Source organism: Spodoptera frugiperda, chromosome 29, assembly GCF_023101765.2.
Source record: "Spodoptera frugiperda isolate SF20-4 chromosome 29, AGI-APGP_CSIRO_Sfru_2.0, whole genome shotgun sequence".
Classification (NCBI taxonomy): Eukaryota; Metazoa; Arthropoda; class Insecta; order Lepidoptera; family Noctuidae; genus Spodoptera; species Spodoptera frugiperda.
The window spans coordinates 11,526,011-11,550,330 of NC_064240.1; the positions used below are offsets into that span (position 1 = coordinate 11,526,011).

Sequence of the window (24,320 nt, forward strand, 5' to 3'; positions counted from 1 at the left end):
GTTAGGGATAAAAAGAAAACGATATAATTTTACTATTTTTATTTTATTTTATATTTTATTTACATTTTATATACAACGTTAACATTAACGAATGCGCATGTCTTAGCGCACGACTCATTTGAGCATATTTTTTTATTCGGCTATTTACGCACAAACGTGGTACGAGTACGTCTCGCAGATAACGTGTATTGCAGAATACTCAAGGTTATGAGGATCCCATGTTTTTATATTCCTGATAATTCATATACTTACTCGGATATTATCTATCTCTTTCTCTCATACACCTCCAGCTACATCTGTCCTTGTCCAATCTCCTTCATTGAAGTACGACCTACATGGTTCCTTGTCTCACATTTGTGCGTTTATAGCCAACATGCCTCCCTTACGTTTCCTGGTTGAAGGTATCATTATAATTATACACAATAATATACATTACGAGCGGGAATGATACAGTTTATCGGGCATGTTACTACGTTACTTGTAACATTGATGATGATGCAGTTGTTGATAAATATTATAATAGACACGTAAATATTGTTTATTTGGGAGGTGATTCATAGCTGGAAGACGTTAAGCAAAAAGTATCTTTAATTACTTATGTAATAAGAGAGGAAATAGAAGGATCTAATGATGAATCGTTAGACGAAAATACTCTAATAGGATTCGAAATAAACTACACAATCATCAACGTATGCATAATAATATTACGAGAATCTAACATCGAAGAAACTAGTTTGGCACGAGAATATAATGTAATTAACAAAGAACTAGAACATAAAGAAGTATCGTAGTACCATGCGGGCGTCAGTCCAGCTCCCGCCCATTGGACAGTCACTCGAAAAAAATGAGCTCTAAAACAAAATCACTGACCAAACAAAAAGCTACAAAAACTTAACTCAAGAGACGGCACGAAACACACGACAAGAAACTATCGGAATATTTCCAAATAAGCAGATTGAACATAACGATTATGTCTTATACATCTTATGTTCCAATTAAAGTAAAATTGATTTCTATCAATAAGTAACATTGTTCGAGAGCTCAAAAAACTCAAACACAAACTTAACAAAGGCTCAACGAAACCTATAAGGCTATAGACATTAAGTAACAAGAAGACATAATCGGTGAAAATAATCACTGTATCATAAACACGGATTGGATTATGGAAAACGGTACATCTCACACTATATTTCCATTCAGATTTCTACCGAGAATACAGTCTTAACGAAACGATCGTACTTCAAAATGCCATTGAACAAGAAATGAAGGTCACCATCAAACCGATCCTAGATCAGAGTTGTAAAAACTTGTTTATTTCAATCCAGTGTTTTCGTCGTTCACTAAAAATCTCTATAAAAGTTTGATCCCAAGAACGTAAACGTATAAGTTGATCCTTAGTCCATGTCTGAAGAAAGTTTGCATCGGTGGATCGTCAAGGACTAACTGATCATGTGTCGAAGTCGGTATAGTCTAAGCCGTGAGGCCGATAAGTCACAATCTATGAAGAAGACTAAGAGTCTGTGGGCTCACGCCTGCTTCGGATGCGGCGCGGGCGCGGGCGGGGCAGGCTTGAAGCACTGCAGTAAGAAGGCCGTGTACATCACGAACGCTATCGATAGCGCTATGAGAGCGTACATGAAGATATTTAGCTCAGGCTGCCGGAACCTGTTCTTTCGGAGCCACTCCAGGACTTCGTCTTCAGACAAGAGGTCTCCTGCAAATTATTAAAATGGACCATTAAAATTCTACATTAACAAAATAGAGACGTTTAAACTGAAGTTTCCTTACCTCTGTATATACTTGGGAATCTCTTCCTGAAGTACACAATAGCCGGCAACTTGGTAACTCCCCATTTGCGAGCGTATCGTGGATCTTGCATCTTCACGAAAGTAATATCCAAGTTATCAGTTTCGCTGTCAATGTTTTCCAATTTGTCCAAAACCGCACGACTTTCAGCTGATTTTTCATCTAAAACCAAGATAACAGTTTACTAAATATCCACATTTACTATTTAGAAACCGATTATTTCAGTAAATGCTCATGGTACTTACAGAAGTATACAGCCAAGAATTCGTTCTCCTCCAACAATTTGTCCAACATCTTACGATTCACTTCCTCAATTTCGTTTTTGATTTCAAAGACGTCCTGAGATGTCAACCATTGTAAGATCCTGTCCACTTGATGGAGGTCTCCGTCGTACAACATCGGTATTTGCTTACGGAAGTACACTAAAGAAGGTATGTTAACAATGTTGTATGTTGCAGCTGCTTCTTGGCTGGCGATTTTGACGAAATCAATACCAAATTGGTCAACTTCTCCGTCAATTTGTTCAAGAGATTCGAGAATTTCTTCACATTCTGCACAGTCTTCGTCGTCGTCTGTAAAGATACATTGTTATAAAATTGCTAATCCCTTCAACATGTCGAATAGTTTCTATTGTTAGTCCTACTTACAGAAGAAGACGACCAAAAGATGTGATTCGTAAAGTAATCTCTCCAACATTCTCTCGTTGACAGACTCAATTTCATCAGCTAACTCTCTGTTGTCATCGTCAATAAGCCATTCTAGAATGGACTCTTCATTTTGCAAATCACCTTCGAACAGAAGAGGGTTGCCGTTCCTAAAAGAAATGTGATTTTCGTTAAACTTTAACTTCAGTTTCATTTTGTCAAGTATAAGATTGTTTTATGACGAATATTACCTGAAGTAAACCATAGCAGGGAAAGTTTTAATTGAATATCTCTTTGCGAGTTGCGGATCTTGAATCTTTACCATATGTATACCGTAGACATCACACTCATCGTCTATACTCTCAAGTCCTTCAAGAATATGGTCACAGATATGGCAGTTTAATTTGTCTAAAAACAAAAAAAATATTTTATAACGAATTGTAACATTGCCATTCGGTGAAAATTGTCCCATGTCCTGTACTTACAGAAATAGACAGCCAAATACTGCGTGTCCTCAACCATATTTTCTAACATAACTCGAGTTATAAGTTCGATACGATCTTCGGTCTTCTGCGTAATCAACCACTGTAGCACTTCCTCCTCTTCAGCCAGAGATCCCTCATACACATTTGGTACGTTATTTTCAAAGTACACCAGGACTGGGAAATCTGTCACTCCATAGGATTCGGCTATGGAATAGTCTTGCGTCTTTACGAATTTGATGCCATGTCTATCGCAATCATCATCGATATTCTCTAACTCTTCCAATATCCCAGCGCATTGCTCGCAGTCCAAACTATCTGTAAAATCGCGATCTATTGCCAATTAAAGTGTTTTACCATTTTGTGAGCAAATTCTATTGGATGGACAAACTGTTTCAGTACTATTGTGACTACCATGGATATTTTAATTTGTGCTGCTACAAAAACCAAAACAACAATATCATTCGTTATGCATTTCGTGGATCACAATTTAGTTGCGAACGTGGACGGACACTTTGCAGACCAGACTCGACACAAGTGGGTGTGGAAACAGGGACTAATCTAAAAATTCATAATTCATAACAAAGACCTTAAGTACCTATACTAAAAGTGCTTTCATGCCACATGCAAAAAAGTAAAGGCTACATAGAAATGGATCATTAAACAAATTGCGATTGCAAGGGATCATGTCGCCGGCACTCGAGGTACGGCTCTAAAGGGATAGAAGTACCCTCTGAATCCGGTCCCTCATCCTCCTCGTGTTCTATAGCTTTCTTTTTCGATGACCTTTTCAATAATTTCGAAGAGCACATTTCACACAACGTTTTGTTCCCTAATAAAAAGCAAGATAAATTAATAACAGATACACGTATATTTTTATGGTTAATGCAGTAAAGACCTCCTTGTCTTCAACACTATATTTCATATTATTTTTTGTTTGAGTAAATATAATTATTAGAGTGTAAATATCAGCATATAAAATTAGCTGTGTGAGTGTGTAATGTGTGTGCAGTATAGAATTGTGTAATTCCCTCACAGGCATGCAACTTACAGAAGTAAACTGCAAGTGATCCGGACTCTTCGATCAAGTCCAGAAGATCTTGTCCTTCGAGGGCTTCTATAATGTCACCAGCTGGATTCTTCTGAGTTAACAACCAACTTAATAGTTGTTGCTCATCATATAAATCTCCTACAAGAAAATGATCGTCAAATAAACACTTTGCATCAAAAGGATTATTCAAAGTATGAACAAGGTTATAACAAAAACTCTACCAGCGTAAATAACAGGATCCTTTGAACCCATCTTGAAGAACAAGACCGCAGGCAAAGCGAATACTCCAAACTCCTTGGCCATCTGCCTATCGTCAATCTTCACGAAGTTGATACCAGAATCATCAGCATCGTCATCAATGTGCTCAATTTCTGCTAGCACTTTAGGACACTGTTTGCAGTCATTACTGTCTAAAACATGTGTTATGTGCAATACAATTGGATTTGTAAGTATCAGTTATGAAAGGATATCATCAGAAATTCTTAACTTAATATAAATAAATCAACAAATAGCAAATTAAAAGAAAACTCACAAAAGAATACCGCTACGTAATCCGAAGTCTGCCTGATCTTTTGGAACATTTTCCTGTTGACTTTCTCGATGTGATCAGTCAACTCCATGTTCTCAGGATTGGTCAACCAGTCAAGTATTTCTTCTTCATCGTCGATGTCGCCGTCGTAGTTGATCGCCTTTGTTTTCCTGAAGTAAGTTATACCTGGCGGGTTACGGAACCCATATTTCTTCGCCATCAACCGATCGCTACATTTTACTATTTTGATTCCGTATTCAGCTGCTTCATCGTCTATTAGTTCCACGTGCCTTAGTACTTTTGGACTATCTGGATCTTCTTCTTTATCTGAAATACATTCCTTTGTCACAATTGTCCATATTTAATGACCAATTTTAGATTTACTAGTAATATACTTACAGAATACGACAGCGAGGAATTCTTTAGTTTCGATATATTTGAATAATTGGTCTCTATCAATTTCCTCTATACTTTCATCTTCCTTCTGTCTAACCATCCAATCCAACACCTCAGATTCGTCCAATAGATCCCCTAAAATAGTTTCACATTTTACTTCACGCTGAAAACCCTATGAACTAACAAAATACTATAAAGAAACCACATCCATTTCATAGTTTGGGAAACTCACCAGTAAAATCCAATAATTGGCATGCGCGGATACAACTACGGCAATACCATGCTGACATCATTCGTGTGTGAAATGAGTAATGACGGTTTTTGATTTATTAGAAAAATGTATTTATTTAACAAAAAAAGTTGTTTCAGCGCCGACTCAACAATTCAACGTAACAAATAAATAAATTAAACATTCATGCGAATTTTCGGCCAAACAATACAACTTACATATCGACTTAATAGTCACACAACGCCAGCACTGTTCGACCGGAAAGCTTTAGACGACTCTAACCGCAACATTAGTCTTCAATGGAAACTAAGTTTACAAATACATAGTCGTTACCTAACGGCTGGCTGGTCATAGACATCGTCCAACGCAGTCCGACCTATTGCTTACTGAACAATGATTAATGAATTGATATATTGCACTGATATCCGGCACTGCGCTTATGAAAATTATTCATCAAATAATTCATTAGTTTAATGTTGGTACAAAATATTAAGAACTATAAGTTTTTATGTCTATAAATTATAAAAGTAATATTTTATCAAATGTAGTATTACAAAATAATGAGATTCCATGAAGACTAGAAAACTATATGAACATGAAATCCTTACAACTTATTATAAGTCTTTCAAGATGTCACGGCAAAATACAATGAGAAATGCCTTGCGTCGTTATTGTTACGTCTCGATTTACATTTTAATTTCTAAATATTGGAATCAATTTACAATGAAAATAACGATTTGTACACCTGCTTACAATATCTCTAGACATCCCAATATTTAGTGGGCACATGATCTTGAATTTATAGTAAAGCACATTTTGTAGGATGTATCAGTGGGGGCTGTATTCGCACCGACGCCGCGAGGCTCGGAGGCAGGTAAACGAGTCGCAGTACTGGTACAGTATCACGAGACACGACAGGCGTGCGAGTACAGTCCTTGTGCAACGGTTACAACAATCAACCCTGTTACGTGCTTGCAGGGATCAAGGGACACGAGGTTATGCAAAGCTAGCAATGTTAATAGCCGGTACAGACAGATGCAACGTTAGCCATGGAGGTCTAGTGAGCTGGGAGGAGGCTAGGGCCAGCGACGATAACATTGTGTCCACTTGATGCCTGCCTTGCCCCCATATCCGAGGATATCAGAGCAACAACTTCTAACATTAATTTAAATTTACCACCACCAAATATTATTATCAGACTCGATTAAACCTTTTTTCCCCTTGGTCGGTTTGTCTGGTTTAGCAAGGGCCTTGTTTTTGCCCTTGACTTCCTTCTCGGGTTTCTGTGGCTGCTTCTCGATTTTCTTCGGCACCTTGGTCGGCGTGGCCTTCGCTACTTTGGTTGGACTCTGAACTTTAGTGGGACAGCACTGGTAGGGTTCGTAAGTCATTTTTGGGACGGCCGGTTTCGCCCCCAATCCAATGTAGAAACAGCGATCGCCTGCAGTCAGTAAAAATCTCGTTTACAACCCGTATATACGGTAATTACAATAAACGGTTAACTGCGTTAATACTGTGCATGTTTGTAAACTTTGCGCCAACAGTTAAGCGCTATTTCTAATGATAATGTTAGTAAGTATAAGATTTGAAAACATTTATTGGTCATTAAGCGGTCGCGAATGACTGCAGGCGATAGCTAGAGAGAGGGTCCCATGCGGGCCGTCGACCATGCAGATGTGATGCGGGGGTCCCGGGGCCAACGCTACTCAATTACCTGTAAACATTCGTCTTATTCTACCGAATATACTATCTTCATCGCTATCATCATCCTCATCATCATCATCATCGTCGTCATCATCATCATCATCATCGTCAACTTGCTTGTGACGATTGAATTTACCTATTTTAGAATGATGCCTAGATTTTTTTTCATCTTCTTCCTCTTCTTCATCGTCGTCGTCATCGTCATCATCGTCATCGTCGTCGTCATCATCGTCGTCATCGTCATCATCATCGTCATCATCGCCATCGTCGTCATCATCATCATCGTCGTCGTCGTCGTCATCATCATCATCATCGTCGTCGTCATCATCGTCATCATCACTGTCATCGTCATTGTCATCGTCATCATCGTCATTGTCATCATCATCGTCATCGTCATCTTTAGATTTCATCGATTTTTTGCCAGGGTTGTTGCCGGGATAACGTATATTGAGTTTACCGACTTTCTTCCAAGTAGCGTCATCATTTGGATTTTTAAATTTTAGAATGTTTTTGATAGCCGCTAATTTTGCATTGTCTTGTTCATCGTCATCTTCATCTTCATCGTCGTCATCGTCATCATCGTCGTCATCATCATCATCATCATCATCATCATTCTCGTCATCGTCATCTTCATCTTCATCATCATCATCGTCATCGTCGTCAACGTCACCTTCATCGTCGTCTTCTTCATCCTCCTTTGAACTCACTTTGCTTTTTTGCCGATCTTTCTTATCGACAGTTCCTGGAAATCTTACTTTCAGCGAACCCATAGTTTTCCATTGAGCAGATTTCACATTTTTCGGGGTGTTCCTCTTTAATGCATCTACATTATCACCTTTTCTTAACCCCGATGATTTTTTATCACCATCTGCATTGGCCTTCGATTTAATATTAGCTTTATTATGTCGGTGGCTATCTTCACCTGCAGGCATTAGTAACTGTCATGCAAAATGACATAGCTCAAACATCCAGCATTTTAGGCGTAAAGTAGTAACACTTGTTTCATAGAGATATATCAAGAATGATGTCATGCACGTAATATTTATTTTATTCATAATACTTTAACATTAAACAAAATCCCTCGACCTTAAACAGATATAACATTAGAAACGTTTATTATATGGATGTGGATTCTTACTTTTTTGATCTACAAGCCACTGCAGAACCTTATTTTCGTTCTTTAAATCACCTATAAACAGGAAAAAATGTTAGATTTTATATATTGAACCTTTTGTATTTACATACACAGTTTCATTTTCGTTATCAGCACCAGAATAGTCGCCAGAGCTGATAGAAATAATACAAAGGATATATTTACATAGATTATTAGGTTCATTAACATACGGGAGAGGTCACTTACCGTCGTACATGATTGGAACACCTGTTTCGTAGTAGACGAGTGCTGGGAAGCTGAATATACCGATATCTGACGCGAGCTTCGAATCCTTGGACTTAACGAACTGAATGCCGTGCTTATCTGTGTCGTCATCTATCGTCTCCAACTCCTCAAGGATATCATCACATGTGTCACAGTCTTCGCTATCTGTAAGCCAAAGAAATAAATCAAAAAATATTCTAAGAATTTTAGAGGAAACAAAATTATAAGATTGTCTGTAGTCTACACGAATAGAAGACGAAACTCTTAAATTGGACAACAGCCAAACCAGAAAATAAATTAAAATGATTTACTGTATTTAATATTATAATAACTAAATGGAAACTTTAGGAATTTTTCTACGAAAATATTCTATTTTGAAAGTATACTTACAGAAAAACACGGCTAGATGTTCGACGTCATTGATGAGGTCTTTCAAGGTTTTTCTGTCTACATTCTCGATGACGTCAGGCTGGGAGTCGTGGAGTTCCAACACCCATTTGAGGATAGCTTCTTCATGCATCAGATCGCCTTCGTAGATAGTCCTGAACTTGTGTCTGTAGAAGGCTAGGGCTGGTAGATCGGAAAGGTCATACTCCTTGTCGATGCCATCGTCGGAAGTCTTGACGAAATCGATGTCTTTCTCTTCACATTCATCATCAATGTTTTCGAGCTCGCTCAGAATCTTTTGAGATTTCTTGTCGCCTTCTTTGTCTGTGGAAATATGAATTTTCATGGGTTAATCATTAATGATCGTCATCAGGAGTTTTGTGGTAATTCCATTAATGTTCTTACTTCATTTAATGATGATTTGAATATTTTAAATATTTGAATGTTTTAAAGTTTTAACTAAAATCTTTAGTACCAGAACCTTAGTTAAGCTACTTGAAACATAGCAATATGATGTTATTTAAAGGTGATACTTACAGAAGAATACAACGACGTGGTCGTTCTCTTCCAAGATCTTCTCAAGCATCCTAGAGTTAACCTCTTCGATCTTGCCGGGGATCTCCAGGGTGTCTTCATCGGTCAACCAGGCCAGTACCTCATCTTCATCCTCGATGTCACCTATAATTATAAGAAACGTAATGTTAATTATGTGATTATTTAATAGGTAAGATAGACTAAACATTTCAGTTTTAAAATAATTTCTTTCTAAGTCCCTATCCTTAATTATAATAGTCCTGTTTATGGTAAAACTTGTGTAAAGTAAGTGGTTATAACAGACGATCTGATCAAATTTGTTCAGCGATAAATATCAAGTTGTAGGATGTATTCTATGGCACCAAAGACAGATACCAATGTAGGAACATTAACTACACCGATTATAGTCAACAACCATATTCACCACTTGAAGTAAAATAATATTCTTCATAATATCAAAATATTGATATCCAGAAATTCAACTATAAACAAAATTGTACTGACCCTTGTAAATAAGAGGATCCTTGTTCCTGAAGAAAACAAGTGTAGGGAAGGTCTTGATGCCGTATTTCTTGGCGAGGCTGATGTCTTCAGTGGTGACGAAGATGATGCCGGTCTCGTCCAGCTCGTCGTCAATGTTCTCCAACTCGTCCAGGATGTTGTCACATTCCTCGCCTTCTTCACAGTTACCACCTGGAAGATAGGGATTTTGTGATTAGATATTTTTTAATGTCGGTGTTCATATTGGCCTAAAACTCGGTGGAATTAGATCTAAGTTTAAACATCAATATATGACTGTATTATAATGACAACTCGTCTTTTTCTTCAATTCTTCTATTTTATTATTGCAAGAAAATATAATTCTCTTGGTTAAGCATCGGTTTATAACTGACGTAAAATACGTCGAGCGTATCATCGTTTGCACTATACGTTAGTGCGTATCATCGGTTAAGTGTGAACGGTCAAGTGTTTTTCTAAACATTTGTCTATTCTGGCATTACCATTCGATAATACATTATCGCATGTTCCATTCATCCTAGTTCTGACCCTAAAGAGTTTCATTTACAATCATTAAGGTTATACAAAACTGAATACTTACTGAAGTACACCACAACGTATTCGTGCTCCTCAATAAGATCAGTTAAGATCTCATCGGTAACTTCTTCGATGGTAGCACTGTTCTTCTGTTCAATCAACCACTCGAGTACTTCATCTTCATTCATCAGATCTCCTTCATATATAGCGGGGATGTTCTCTTCAAAGTACACGAGAGTTGGTAGATGGTCAATACCGTATTCTTTAGCCTCGTTTTCATTGTCCATTCGTACAATGACTATGCCTTCCTTTTCTAGTTCATCGTCGATGTTCTCAAGCTCGTTAAGGATCCTGATGTCTTGTTTGTCTTCTCTGTCGTCTGAAATTTTATTTTTGTTGGGATTTAGTATTGCTTTTTGATTGTTTAGTTGGTCAAATCAGTTAAAGCGTAACGTATCTAGTTTTGTTGGATATTTCGAATACTTCTCAATATTATCACCTGTTCGTATTAAGCTTACTCCTTTATTACGAAGATACCTAAACATAACTGACACAAACCAGCACGGGAGTTAAAACTGTTTAAAAATATCAAAAGTGTTATGATCATGAGTAACCATGTAGACTATCAAATTTTAAGTATATAAACATTGAAGAGCATTGTAAAGTCATCATAATGTTATTTTGTTTTTCAATGCTGGTTTTAGTCTAGCACCCACTCGAAGTTTTATAGATTTGCGTCAGAACCATTATGTATAAGAAACACATTAAATTCTGAAATTATGACTGTTATACTTTAAAACAATTTATATGTTGTACTTACAGAAGATCACAGCCAAGTAGGGTGTGCTGACAATAAGTTTGTCCATCATTTCATCAGTGACTTCAGGGATTTCGCTGTGACGTTTCTGGTGGAGCAACCATCCCAGCAGCTCCTCTTCCTTCATCAGGTCACCTTCGTACACGTGAGGGATACCTCTCTCGAAGAACACCATCGTAGGAATAGTCTCAATACCATACTCCTTAGCTTCCTTGTCATCATCGATCTTGACGAAGGCGATGTCATTCTGATCACACTCATCGTCAATGTTCTCCAGCTCACCCAAAATCTTCTGACTCTTCTTTTGGTCCTTGTCGTCTGTAATAAATTCGAAGGACTGTATTTCATTTATATGTCAGTTCTTGATAGTGTTCTCTACTGAATTATGAAATTCCCTATTTTTAGATGTGTGGCAATATAAAAATCTGGCATTGTTTCAAGCGACACAACCAATGTTAAGGCCGTGTGAGTAGAAGTTAAAAAAGTACTTACAGAACAGGACGGCGACGTATTGCATTTTGTCGATGATCAGGTCCAGCATCTCATCGGTAATGTCTTCAATCTCGTCGCTCTCAGTCTGATGTCTGAGCCAGTCCAGAACCTTTTCTTCTTCTTCTAAGTTGCCTTCGTAGTAAGTAGGTATTCCCTTTTCGAAATAAAGTAGCGTAGGGACTTTTTCAATACCGTATTCTTGAGCTTCTTCATCATTATCAATTTTCACAAACGCAATGCCAAGTTGGTCACATTCATCATCAATATTCTCCAGTTCGTTAAGTACTTTCTGTGATTTACGGTCGTTATTATCATCTGTAACAGAGCATTAAAACATGGCCTTCAGTGACTGAGCTCAAGGGAGTTTTATGGTTCGAGTTATTGCCAAGAAATATACTCACAAAACAACACGGCGACAGTCTTGCCATCTTTAATAAGTCGGTCCAACATTTCATCGGTGACATCTTCAATCTCGTCCTTCTCGAGCTGGTCGACGAGCCACTCCAAGATTTCTTCTTCGTTCTCAAGGTCACCTGGTGTAAATAATCAAACGTTAACTTGAGCTAAAATTATATTCATATAACCTTCAAACTATAACAGCATAACCTTCATATATCTTACCGTCGTAAACGTTGGGGATTTGCTTCTCGAAGTAGACGATGGATGGTAGGTCATCGATACCGAAGTCTTTGGCTGCTTTGACATCGTCGATCTTGACGAACTGAATGCCGTGGCGGTCACAGTCATCGTCAATCTTCTCAAGCTCTCCCAGAACTGTCATCGACTCATCGTCGCCGTGGTCGTCTGGAAAAGAAACAAAATGTTAGTATAATAACATTTGCTTAAAACGTTTGACAACCTTTACAGGGTATTTAACACGATACTATTTGTAATACACAATACTTACAGAACAGTACGACAAGGTTGTCAACATTCCCGATTAAGGTATTCAAAGTCTTTGCTGTAACATCTTCAATGATATCTTCTTCGTCACCGGTAGATTTGTTAGTGATCAACCACTCCAGTACATCCTCTTCTCTGCTCAGCTCACCTGAAATACATACGTAGGTTGGACTGAATTTATCTCCCAAAATATTTAAACTAATAAGTACGGTACCACATTTGAAAATAAATAAAACTGAGTTATCGTAAGCAAAAGTATTTCTGAATTCTATTAATGGACGTGTATTCGTTACGCAAATGTTTAGGAACAGACTTGCTGATATTATTCCAAGTCTTAAAGCTATTATCCGTTATTTACTAGTGCCAATTTCAGATAGTTACCATCCAACTTATACCTAACTCTTGGCATTTCTGATTCCAATTATATACAAAAGAAAGTGCTGAGATTAAACATGAACCAGTAGCCATCGTCATTACCATCATCCGTTTCCGTGATACAAACGTCAGCAAACGTAAAATATGAGTCACAAACCTTCATAGATAATAGGTATCTGATGCCTGTAGTACACCAGTCTTGGCAGGTCTCCAAGATTGTACTCCTCGGCTAGTTCCTCGTCGTGGATCTTCACGAAACCGATCCCGAGTTGGTCAGCCTCGTCGTCAATGTTCTCCAGCTCTTGCAGAGCCTTTGCGCATTTCTTACATTCTGGCTTGTCTGTAACACATTGCATTCTGTTTCATTTTATGACTCGCCCGGATCTCTTTGTGCCTAATTCATGCCTCGGACGTGAAGCGATGCAGTTATTGCCTAAATGCCTATAAGTTTGCTGTGTGTTAAAATTTAGTGTGCAATATAAAGCTGTGTCGTGCAAAAACCTATTAGCTTTATGTGTGGTGGTGTTGCTTTGCCAAAAATATTGTTTCTATAACTATTTTATTATTAAAGCGGGAGTATCTCGAATGATAAACATCTAAAGGGATTGTGCTAAATCATCATGTAGTGTTCACTTTATCGATCAGTATTGGGTATCTCTAATCATGTCAATTTATGCCATCTATTTTTATGCACGTTCATGAAGTGGATGTGTTTCAATAATAACTTGTCTTAAAAGAGATCATTGTAAACAAAGTTATGTGATGGACATGTGAAGACGGTACGCTTGATAATATTTAGGTCAAGGTCATCGTATGATCTCATTTAAAACACGGATTTTTAGCGTACCTACTCCAGTACTACGGAGTGGTAATGTTTAAATATGCACTCCGATTTGTTTTTAATAGTTTTTCTGTCGTCGTTAAGGGGACGAATGTTCGTCTGACGCTGTAGTCGTGACATGTCGGTCCGTCAATCCGAGCTTGCTGGCGAGACGCAAATAGCACAGCCGAAATAGCTCGCCTCACGGCCCGATAATGCAAACGCGTTTTTGATTCTAGCTTTCCCTTAGACTAGATACACGAATATCGTTAGAAAAGATACTTAATAATTTTAACTATTGTCTTGCAGATTCCAATTCAATCAATATAATAATGTATTTCATTGAAAGTGAGTGTTTTGTGGATGTAATTAATGATAATAATACTCGTTAGATTATTACGGTTGAATATAATTTGCTATATGAGTCACATCGTCTCAATATGTTGTATCAGAGCCAATATTTTAATTAGCCGTATTCATCATCGATTGTTGGTTTTAACAGCACGGTACACGTAGAGCTACACCAATTAACAATTCATAGGTAATATAAAAATACCAATACCCTGTATAACATCCGTGGTAAGCATGAAGCACATAGATATGACATAAATACACAAATACTAATCTAAATAAGCGAGAAGAGTAACAGCCAAGCTGACATTAGAAGGAGGCATGCCGCCAGCTGAGAATCTTACTTACTGTTTGACGGGCCGCAACTTTTGTGATCAGGACCTACGTCAAAAACACAATCAAAACACACTGCACAATATACAGACGCATGTTCTAACCTCCACTAACAAATATTATGATGTACACGACTGAGAGGAAGATTATCTAGTCGACAGAGCTACGTCAAGAATTTACAGTACCAATTTGATTACGATGGTTAGTTGAAAAAATGGATCGAATTTACCACAATTGCTAAAATACGATGACAAAACACATGAAGTAAGTAACACTCCAATACTTACAGAAGAGAACTGCTACATAGTCAGTATCCTCGATGATTTTCGCTAGGATTTTTTGGTTGACTTCTTCTATCCGGTCAGGAAGGTCCATTGCTTCTAAACTCGTCAAGAAATCCAGGACGCTCTCTTCGTCCATGAGATCTCCTAGAATTGTCAAGATTGCCACAAAACTGATTAGTAAATTAGAACATATATCAATGCGTCATAGGTAGATATATAATTATGTGAATAACGGTGAATCAAGTATGATACCTACGTTCTCATTGAAATAATAGTCTCCATTATTATTTACTTAAAATATTCACTACAGAAAATACACTCGAAAGCATTAGACAAATCTCAACAAAGCTAATTTATGAAGAACATTCTGAGAAGCATCATATTGAGGACGTTGCAGAACAAATTGAAGAAGTCAGAAAGATTAAATCACTACTCGTATAAATAGCTGAAATCCGGTATAAGAGCCCAGTTATAAAATTAACAATCAAGGGAAGCCGTCTTGAATCACCGTTTATAATTAGTTGGACAATAAAACTTCAGATAATGTTCACAGACTTTAGAAGCTTACTTTATTTTGCAATTGGATCTGGATCGAAAGATTTCTTTATATAATGTATCTACATACATTTTCAAGGCTAGAGGATGGGAAAATCATTTTAAATGATAGTTTTCTAGTAGCTAATTGAGTTACATTTGATATTCAGTCCCTAATGCTTTGTTAATTGACATTTGAATAATCACAATTCATTTTCACAACGTCATTGTCTGTATTTGAAGCCATGGATTATCTGAACTGTATATCATCAAATCAATTTGCTAATGTTTCTGGGTCGTTCCCATCATTTATTTGGACCACCCAATTCAATTCTTTTTATTTGATAAATGGAGAATTAAATGAGTTTTAAAGCCCGCAGCTATTTTTCTATTTATAAATCTGTTTCGTCTGTAAATTGATACGATTCAAGGGAGCCCTTTATTTTAGAGGCATTTCAATAGCAGCGATAAACGTAAAATAAGTCTTTGCTGTTTCTTAGTTGGTTCTTAGAGCAGCATTCAATCTAAGTTGTCTAAAAGTTCAAATTGTAGATGATTAGAACTGGATGGAATTGGAATTAACTGATTTTTGGGGTGGGTTTATGGAATAGGTAAGTGTAATTTGTCTGACCTTCGTAAATGATCGGTTCCTTCTCACGGAAGTACGTGAGGGCGGGGAATTTCGTGATGCCATACTGCTTCGCGAGCCGCTTGTCGTTGATCTTAACGAAGTCCACTCCGAACGTGTCCGTGTCATCATCAATCTTTTCAAGTTCTTCTAATACCTTGTCACACGTTACACAGCTTCTTGCATCTGTTTATGAAAATATTTCATCAAGGACACTATTTTCATTTAAGTTTTTATGATTAATTTCGATTCAGTTTTCATTTTGTGTCGCGTTGACTAGTAAAAATTGATATGTCTTAATTAATAACTGTGTGCCGCCTCTCAACTGACGCCAAGCTTTCAAAAATATGAAATGTAATTTAAAGTATCGCGACGAGTGTTACTTGTAAAATTATTTGTCTCTTAGCTCTTAGGCACTGCAGTTACTACGCACTCTTCCTTACGACGATATGCTTAATATGAATCACTGTCATATAATAAATAAATCTTTCTTTCCAGTTGTGATGCTGAAAATTCAGTAATGAATAGTAGTCATCATTTCGTATAACCAGTCATAGTATTAAATACGATTTAAGAAAAACATAAAATGGCCATGCCACAACTTGCCTATAAAAACGATTTGATAAATATAAAACTCTAGTTGCCATACAGTTTTATGTCTTAATCGTGGAAAAATAAAATTTAAAATAACACGTGGTGTGTAACAGAGCAAAATATTTTACGGAAATATCTTGGTATTCTTAGACTGAAAATAGTAATGTGATGACTGATGTGTCTAATCGTATCTTTAATAATAATTTGGCTCTCGAAATCAGTTATGTGAAGCTTGATGATTTAGCTAAGGTACTTACAGTTGACTGACATGCCAAGAATTACACGAATGGATAAGAAACAGTTGCTACGTATTGCGTATATTTATGATTGTTACAAAAACATTTCTGAAGCCCACGTAAATGATCACTACAAATTCATATCAATAGTTTACAAGGAACGGTGAAGTGTTGAAAGCACAACGATTGAATTGTTTGTCTTATTATAGCTGTTCTTCGATCACGTAGTCAAAGGCGTGCAATTAAACATTGTATCTACAATATATAGAGCAGCTACAGTTTTCGTCATCACTAGAGATGAGGGTGTTGCAACTGCAAAACGTTTTAAACTTAATACCCATGCGGTGTTTTCCCATGGAAATGACATAATGTCCCGCAGTGATAAAGTATCCCATGTCACTCTCCAGCAGGGCTCTATTTCGAAACAAAATTCACGTCAAGCTGTCACGATTTTTCGATGTGAAAGAAGGACAAATAAACAATCACCTTTACACCGTTAGATACTTTAAAGTTATCACTGTAAACTTGATTGTGAAATTCATTTATGTCTGTCTGACTTTTTGTAATAAAATCTTGTCTGTTTCTCTCTATTTCCATTAGCAGTTTTGTTTTCAGAAATTATTTTATTGCCGACGTCACTGTTATTTCTATTTGTAAACCATTTGGACTACATTCAAGTTCTGTGTTTGACAGGTATCTATTGTTCTTCACTGTAACCGTCTGCGTCTGGTGTTGATTTTTACATATATGACGTAATAAACAGCATTAACCTTACTATAAGAAAATAAACTTAAGAATTCGTTTCGAATGAAGAAGTCGCGAGAGCTTCGAATTTGTATTTACGATGAACTAAAACCCGAACCAACGTAGCGTTCAATTCGTAACCAATGTTGCTTTTAATTTTATTGCTTTTGCCAGTTTTATAATACCTCAAGTATGAACACGTTTTCCTAGTACTACAAGGTTCATACGGACAAATTATTCATCGACTACTGAAACTATTAAATCAGACGCACGATGATGGAAGTTTGGAACCTCATGTAAGCGTGTATGTTCTTATATAAATTCTTGGTTTATTTTTATCTTAATTGGTGCAACTGAGCATCTGGTTACTTTAATAGTAGGTACACTGCCAAGATTAGTTTGTCAAAAGATAACCGTTTTGTTTAAGTAGTTAGGAACTTTTAGTGTTTTTTTAAACATAGGTATTTTATGACACGTATTTTGTAACTCAACATAATACGAATAGATTCTCAGTTTTCAGCACCCATCCCACACAACTCCATTTTGCTCACAACAAAACTTCGAATCACACCATACATTCATTTTACACAAATGACTATTTTGTGTTGCTTTCGTTAAGAATTTTAATTTTAGGGGCCGAGGTCATTGCCATGTATTCGGCAATGTTCCAATAGCGAACAATACTCAGCAACATAATTTTAATGATAGATAATGAAATAATCCCACTAGTAGCTAAGCCAATGAACAACCAGTCGAAACCAGAAGAAGAAACAACGAGGATTTATAAGAGATCCGTGAACAAAGAATTTTTGGCTGAACCAATTTGTCATAATATGTAAAGTGTATAGATAAGTAAGTATGGACATGTTAGCAACATATCAGTAGTCAGTGCCATTAACTAATCACTTTGTGACAAACATAATGAAGCTGACACTTGTATTATCGTCACTGTCTGGCTATAGTATACCGAATCAATGAAATATGGCTACGGAAAATTACAAAATGGTATGTGGTGTAAATGACGCTGAAAACTTGGCTAGGAACTAAACTATTTCTAAATACGTTGACATTGAGACAAACGGTGAATGGACTCAAAGTGCAAAACTAGAAACGCATAGAAAACTGATATAAAAGGTAGTATTTCCTTCATAGAAGGAGAAGTTAATGCTTTACAGTACCTTATTAATAAACACAGCTGTTCTTCCTCGACCTTACCCAACATTATGAATAATAAAATATTGACTCATTAGAACTATATACAATATAAAGTACCTGCCTAATAATAACATGGGCAAAGCTCTGTTGCAACGTTACATGAGTATGCAGGACATGCAAAACAATTACGACGCCTGCGCACGTGTTGAAGAACACGCTGTATATTTAGTTTACTAAAACGAAGTCATAGAATAAGAAATACAGGTTATTATTTTCTTGGTCTTAAAGTAGAAAGTCATTTCATCAGAAGCTTTAGCCAAATCAGAACATTAAAACTGTAAATTTGAACTTTTAAGTTTGGGAGAGCCAGACTTCGGCACGAATGGGCCAACTCGACCGGAGTGATACCATGGCCTCACAGAAAACCGACGTGAAACAACGCTTGCGTTGTGTTTCGTTGTGCGAGTGAGGTTAACGAAGACCCAATTATCCCCCTTTTCCTAATTGTCCTAATCCCTGATTTCCCAACAACCCTTAAATTCCTAACCCCCAAAAGGCCGGCAACGTACTTGTAACATCTCTGGTGTTTCGGATGTCCATGGGCGGCGGTGATTGCTTACCATCAGGTGATCCGTCTGCTCGTTTATCGGCTTATACCATAAAAAAATGATATGTCATTTCCATCGGAAGCTTTAGTCAAATCAGAGAACTACAACTGTTAATTTGAACGTGGAAGTTGTTGAAAAACTGTTTAATGTATCAAAAGCTTGCCCCAAATCTAAACAAATTAAACTTAACCGTAATATGAGTTGTTAACCAAAAGTAGGTGCTTTAACAAGTGGCATCTGGAAGCTATTTGCTTTTCCTACTAACTGAATATAATACGATTCTGTTGCTATACGAATTTAACTCATGAACTTTAAAATTAAAACTATGATATGGTCTAATATATTTAGGTCACGAGTATAATTTCAAACCACTGGTATAACAAAACTTGGAAAATCCGTACTTCTGTTTAGTTTTAATTTTCCAAGAATCCATGTGTTTTCTTTATGCAACTTTCATCGCCTGTGTTTCTCTTAGATTAGGTTAATAGGTACACATTTATATTGTAATGTGGTCTGGTCTGATCGAATCGAATCCAGTAAATTCCAATGCAGATATTTTGAGATTGGAATTATAGCTTTTTGTGTATTTCAATGAATGTCAAACACAGCTTGTGAAATATTTATTTTGTTTTGGTTGAGCTGTAAACAGATGCATTTCAATTTGTCTCTCTTTGAACTTTTTAACATTAGCTGTTAGCGTAATGAACAGAGATAAGGACAACATGGAATTTAATATCTGTATAAGGGATCGCACTTTTAAGTGCTCGGGTTTCCCATTACTATTTTATCAATTAAGCATACGAAGGAACTTCAAAGAAGCACAAATTGAGTGGAGGTGGCGTTTCGTCGTCTATCCAATTGGTTTGTTTTTACTATTCACAATATTTTTGATTAAAATTATATAAACACAAAATCTAGAAAAGTGGTCTTACAAATTCTTCATGATATTCATAAAATTTGCAGTTTCATTAATATGGATTAGTTAAACAGATAGCAGACATTGTAATAGCTAAGTTTATATTTCATTCTCTTATTTTAGAACACGTCTAATGTGTAAAAAGAACTCTAGAACAAATAAACTATTGATGTCTAATCAATGTTTTTAAAGATACTCAACGTATAAATCATATGAATGTAAATACAAGAATTGGTACTGTTTATTTACAAATCTGACTAATTCAAGGAAAATAATGTCCATCAAATTGAAGGAACACTCTGTAATAAAAATGGTCGTTTGTTTCATAAATTACAAATTACCATTAGCCATTTATTGCTCCGTACCGGGCTAAACTCATTACTGTAAAATGAAACGATTTACCACTGCCCTGTGGCATTCCTCTAATACGCTCGTTCAAACCCGCGTGTGGCAAAATTATTCACAACTTTTATATGCTTTTTATAATACTTTATTTGTGAACATATATCAGAATGACGTGAACACCGACCCCGTTTCGTATATCTTTAGTTATTTTCGGTGTCTTCTGATTCATATGGTGAGGAGAAACAAATGCGTAAGAAATTCTCAATGACGTTGACAACGAACGTTAATTGGCAGTATGTCTGTGTCGTTCAGGGTACAAGTTCTTTACGAGGCATTTAGTGTTAGATTGCGTAAAGACTACCTACATGACAATGACAAGAGTTACATGTCACTAACGGAAAAAAATACAATATCAAAAATAATAGAAATGCTCCAGGTGCGGATAGAAAAAAAAAACGTGGCTTTATTCCATTAATTTTTTTGCTTATGTGGAGGTGCCACACTGGTACAATTCATGTCTAGGTAAACAAAATTATAAGTATAGTGGTTATGATAGTATGGAACTAGGAGACGATATGTAGAATTCAGTATCTATACCAGAAAATGGAAGCATTTGCTGAAACGAACAAACATTTATTTACCGAGATAGGAAATTCTGTCCTAATGCATCCGATGGTATTAACACACAGGTGTACCCAGTAAGTGCAATATAATGGCATGCATACATTAGGAACCATTTAAAAGTACCTAGATACCTAATGCAAAATTCTACTTCTTTGCCAATTTAGCTCCACTTTTTGTACCTGTCGGCTAACAATTTGCTCTCAATTAGCTTTCTGTCTTATTTTGATATTGGCAAAAGAAATATAGAAATTAGTAGAAAGATCAATAAGTACTATCCACCAATATTAATATGACATTAGCATTTTGATATTTGGCAGTAACAATACTATATTTGATATGTTAGGAATGTCGGACGAGGAAGTACGTCAACGAGAGAGCGATCAGCATTAATCTCTTTGCTACAGTTAGACAGCGAACTGACGGTGATGAGTAATTTAATTGACATATAAGACGATCACTTATATTCGGCATGGCATACCACGAATTGTATGACATAACATTACCTATAAATGTTTTAAAATAACTCTTGAGTATTCTAGAATTCATGCTATTGTTGTAGATGCGCTCATCTGTGGAAATTCACCAACATTTTAAAACATCTGTCAAAACTACACTGTGGGGAGTCAAAAGCCTTTTCCAAATCTAAACAATATTGCTACGGTGTACCTCAGGGTTCAACAACCACATTGTTGAATTTGCTTACACATTTAGGTTTCCAGTTTATTTATTTTCGAGAACTACATGACAATCACAGCACACCACGTGTTCGAGACTACAAAATCAGCTTGCTGAGAAAATGGGATCTAAAAGTTTGTTTTTGCTAAATATTTATCAAATAATTGTTGCTGTTTACCTTGTTACTGTATTCTGAACCACATTCTGTCCTCACCAATATGATGGTTACCAACTTACAGCATCTTTAATATTTCATAAGCAAAATGGCCATCCATACATCATCAGGTCTTGTTAATTTGTTAAAATTAATGTATTCTTGTACACATTCTGAAGCAATTTTCATTAATCCAGGAATTAATGCTAACATTCTTGATTTTGGAAGTATTCCAATTGAAACAGTTGTACGAGCACATTTTCGTAATTATGTCTTTTCTGTAACACTTACTAGCTGACCAGAACCTATTTTTGTAACACAAAAAACATTTCATGACGGCTTTCATGATATCAAGGGGCCGTGTCGCTTCACATCTATTTGATTTTATTTTGTGTTGAAATAATTTTAACAATTATTATTTGGAACACGTTTTTAATGTCCAGATGTGCCTAAGTAGTTATCTACTAATATTTTGTAAATAACTTTCTTAGTAGTGAGTGAATAGTCACGATTGTATTATTTCAGTATCTAGTTGCTAGTTGCAAGAAGTATGTATGCAAGAACAAGTTGATTTTTCTCTTAGGTTTCATTTGATTTCCTAAGCTTTAAGTTATTTAAAGATCATGTTTGTTATTGTTTATGTTTGTTTTATTTTCTACGATAACTTTCCCAACGTGGTTCAATAAATGCATCTAGGTACCGAACAAAAATCTTCTTAAACAGATCCTAATAAAACCAAAGAAAACTATTTTCTTAGTACACCTATAGTAGTAGCTCAGAACTATTTAGTCTCTCAGCCAAGAAACAATCTTGCATCGGTGCCGTGTTCGACAGTGATTTATGACACTTTTTGTGTCTCGACCAGCTACTGCATCCTTCAGATGAGTGAGAGATGCATAATAGGCATGGCAACGACTACATATACGTCAAGATAATTAATGTATATCTGACGAATTAGCTTATGTCTACATTTGCTTCTAACTCACACACTCATATGCACACACGCACAGCTTGCACTTTTACGAAAAGATCATTGCGGGGAATGTGACGTAGTAACAAACAGATCACATCGACAGTTGGCGACAAAAGAAAATAGTTGGAATGCCGATATCACGTAATGGAAGTCTATTTCAGCGGCAAATGCGGCGGCACACGGTTTTAGCCGAGCTAAGAGCGTAGGCGCCTTGCGACCTTGGCGGAGCCAGCATCGGTGGAACGGTGGAAAATGAGACTCGGTACCATTTTAGGCCGCGCCGACGGCCGCAGCGGTCGGCGGCCGGGTCAAGTTTTATTGTCTCCGCAGCTCGGTTGCATAACTCGCGAATCGCAAACCGAGCCGCTCGCATCGAAAATATCATGTGCACGACCGAAAGCTCGAGTCCGCCGAGGCGGTCTTCCCCTAGGCTCGTCCGAAGATCATTAACTCGACGATAACCCATTTGGACGGGCGCCGTCGCAGACGTTTCGACACGACGACGACCGCCCCCGCCCTGGCCGTCGGCCAGCTTTCGAAAGCTCGCAAAATTAAACGGAGACGCGCGCCGGTCGGCGAGCAGCGGGCGAGTGGCCACTTACACCAGTACACCGCGACGAAATCCTTGTCTTCCAGCACTCTCTCCAACTGTTTAGCGGTGACCTCCTCGATCTGGGGCTCGTGTTTGCTCGGGGCGGGGGATTTACGCGCGCTCGCGGCGGCGGCGAGCAGCAACACGACCGCCAGAGCCTGCAGCCACCGAGCCATGGCGAGGGCGCGCGCGGACTGACCGGCCGGCCGCCCGCCCTGCGCACGCGCCGCCCGCCCCCGTCCCCGCCGCCACGCATGCGCACACCGCCACTGCCCCGGCTCCCACACTGTTTCGCCTTTGTTTACATCGCGACGCAATGCCTGCGGTCTTACAAACACATAACCTCCAACATGCTGATGTTGTAGATTATGATATTTTTTGTCGTCTTCCTTTTCTCTCAGGTTTAGGTGGAGGTGCACATTTCGGCACGTAATGTCATTGGACGATGTGTACGAGTATACCTACACATAAATGGTGAAAAGCTGGTGCGTGTTATAAGTCCCATGTCAGAGGAGGGAAACCTACCAAATACCGGACACAATTCCAGACTCCATGCTACTACTGAGAAATGATTAAATATCTGAGCACCTATTGAAAAAGTTTAGGTACCTTGAAATAAAGCTTGAGAAATCTACTTAGGGATAAGGTAAAACTTTAGCAAGTAGGTACTATTATATTATTAGATCAATCTAATGGCTTATACTCAACAAACGAGTAGACGGATCACTAAACCCAATGGAAAGCAATCAGCACCTCTTATAGACGCTTGCAATAGCAACACCAGAGGTTGCAATTGCGTCGCCAACCAGCCTAAGGTTTGGACGATTTGAGACTTGAGGATAAGGGGGAAGTTGGATTGGACCTCCAGTAAAGTCACTCACACACTAGTTTAGCCAAGCCAGTCGTATCAAAGCAAGGCTCTCCTAAACGTTGGTTCTTAAATTAAATTTAACAAAACGTTAAAACAAGGTTCAAAAACGTTAAAAGAAACA

The 24,320-nt window shown here is 37.4% G+C and overlaps 1 protein-coding gene across 9 annotated transcripts; it reads right to left on the reverse strand.

Moving 5' to 3' along the window:
- Positions 1–24: 24 nt before the first annotated feature.
- LOC118268177 (FK506-binding protein 5) lies at positions 25–23,548 on the reverse strand. 9 transcript variants are annotated; one of them, XM_035582521.2, is made up of 26 exons: positions 23,339–23,537; positions 15,716–15,898; positions 14,554–14,694; positions 14,282–14,314; positions 12,920–13,102; positions 12,392–12,535; positions 12,106–12,288; positions 11,886–12,017; positions 11,485–11,799; positions 10,996–11,310; positions 10,240–10,554; positions 9,645–9,833; positions 9,144–9,284; positions 8,610–8,930; positions 8,202–8,384; positions 4,912–5,043; positions 4,516–4,839; positions 4,205–4,393; positions 3,984–4,121; positions 3,663–3,764; positions 2,936–3,250; positions 2,702–2,858; positions 2,454–2,620; positions 2,052–2,378; positions 1,789–1,968; positions 25–1,714 (listed from the first exon to the last, which is right to left on the reverse strand). In XM_035582521.2, exons 1-26 carry the CDS (start codon positions 23,502–23,504, stop codon positions 1,527–1,529), a joined length of 5,163 nt encoding a protein of 1,720 aa, XP_035438414.2. In that variant the 5' UTR covers positions 23,505–23,537; the 3' UTR covers positions 25–1,526. The 9 variants fall into 9 exon arrangements, with proteins under 9 accessions (XP_035438414.2, XP_035438413.2, XP_035438415.2 ...); XM_035582520.2 differs by having other exon boundaries at positions 2,936–3,265; XM_035582522.2 differs by lacking the exon at positions 14,282–14,314 and having other exon boundaries at positions 2,936–3,265.
- Positions 23,549–24,320: the final 772 nt, after the last annotated feature.

What these genes read in the sequence shown, in the direction of transcription:
- LOC118268177 (XM_035582520.2), bottom strand. Translation starts at nt 23,504, where the DNA reads ATGGCTCGGTGGCTGCAGGCTCTGGCGGTCGTGTTGCTGCTCGCCGCC. An exon ending in GATACCTATTATCTATGAAG is followed by an intron (nt 12,536 to 12,919) that starts GTTTGTGACTCA and finishes TATGTATTTCAG; the next exon opens with GTGAGCTGAGCAGAGAAGAG. An exon ending in CCACGTCGTTGTATTCTTCT is followed by an intron (nt 8,931 to 9,143) that starts GTAAGTATCACC and finishes ATATTTCCACAG; the next exon opens with ACAAAGAAGGCGACAAGAAA.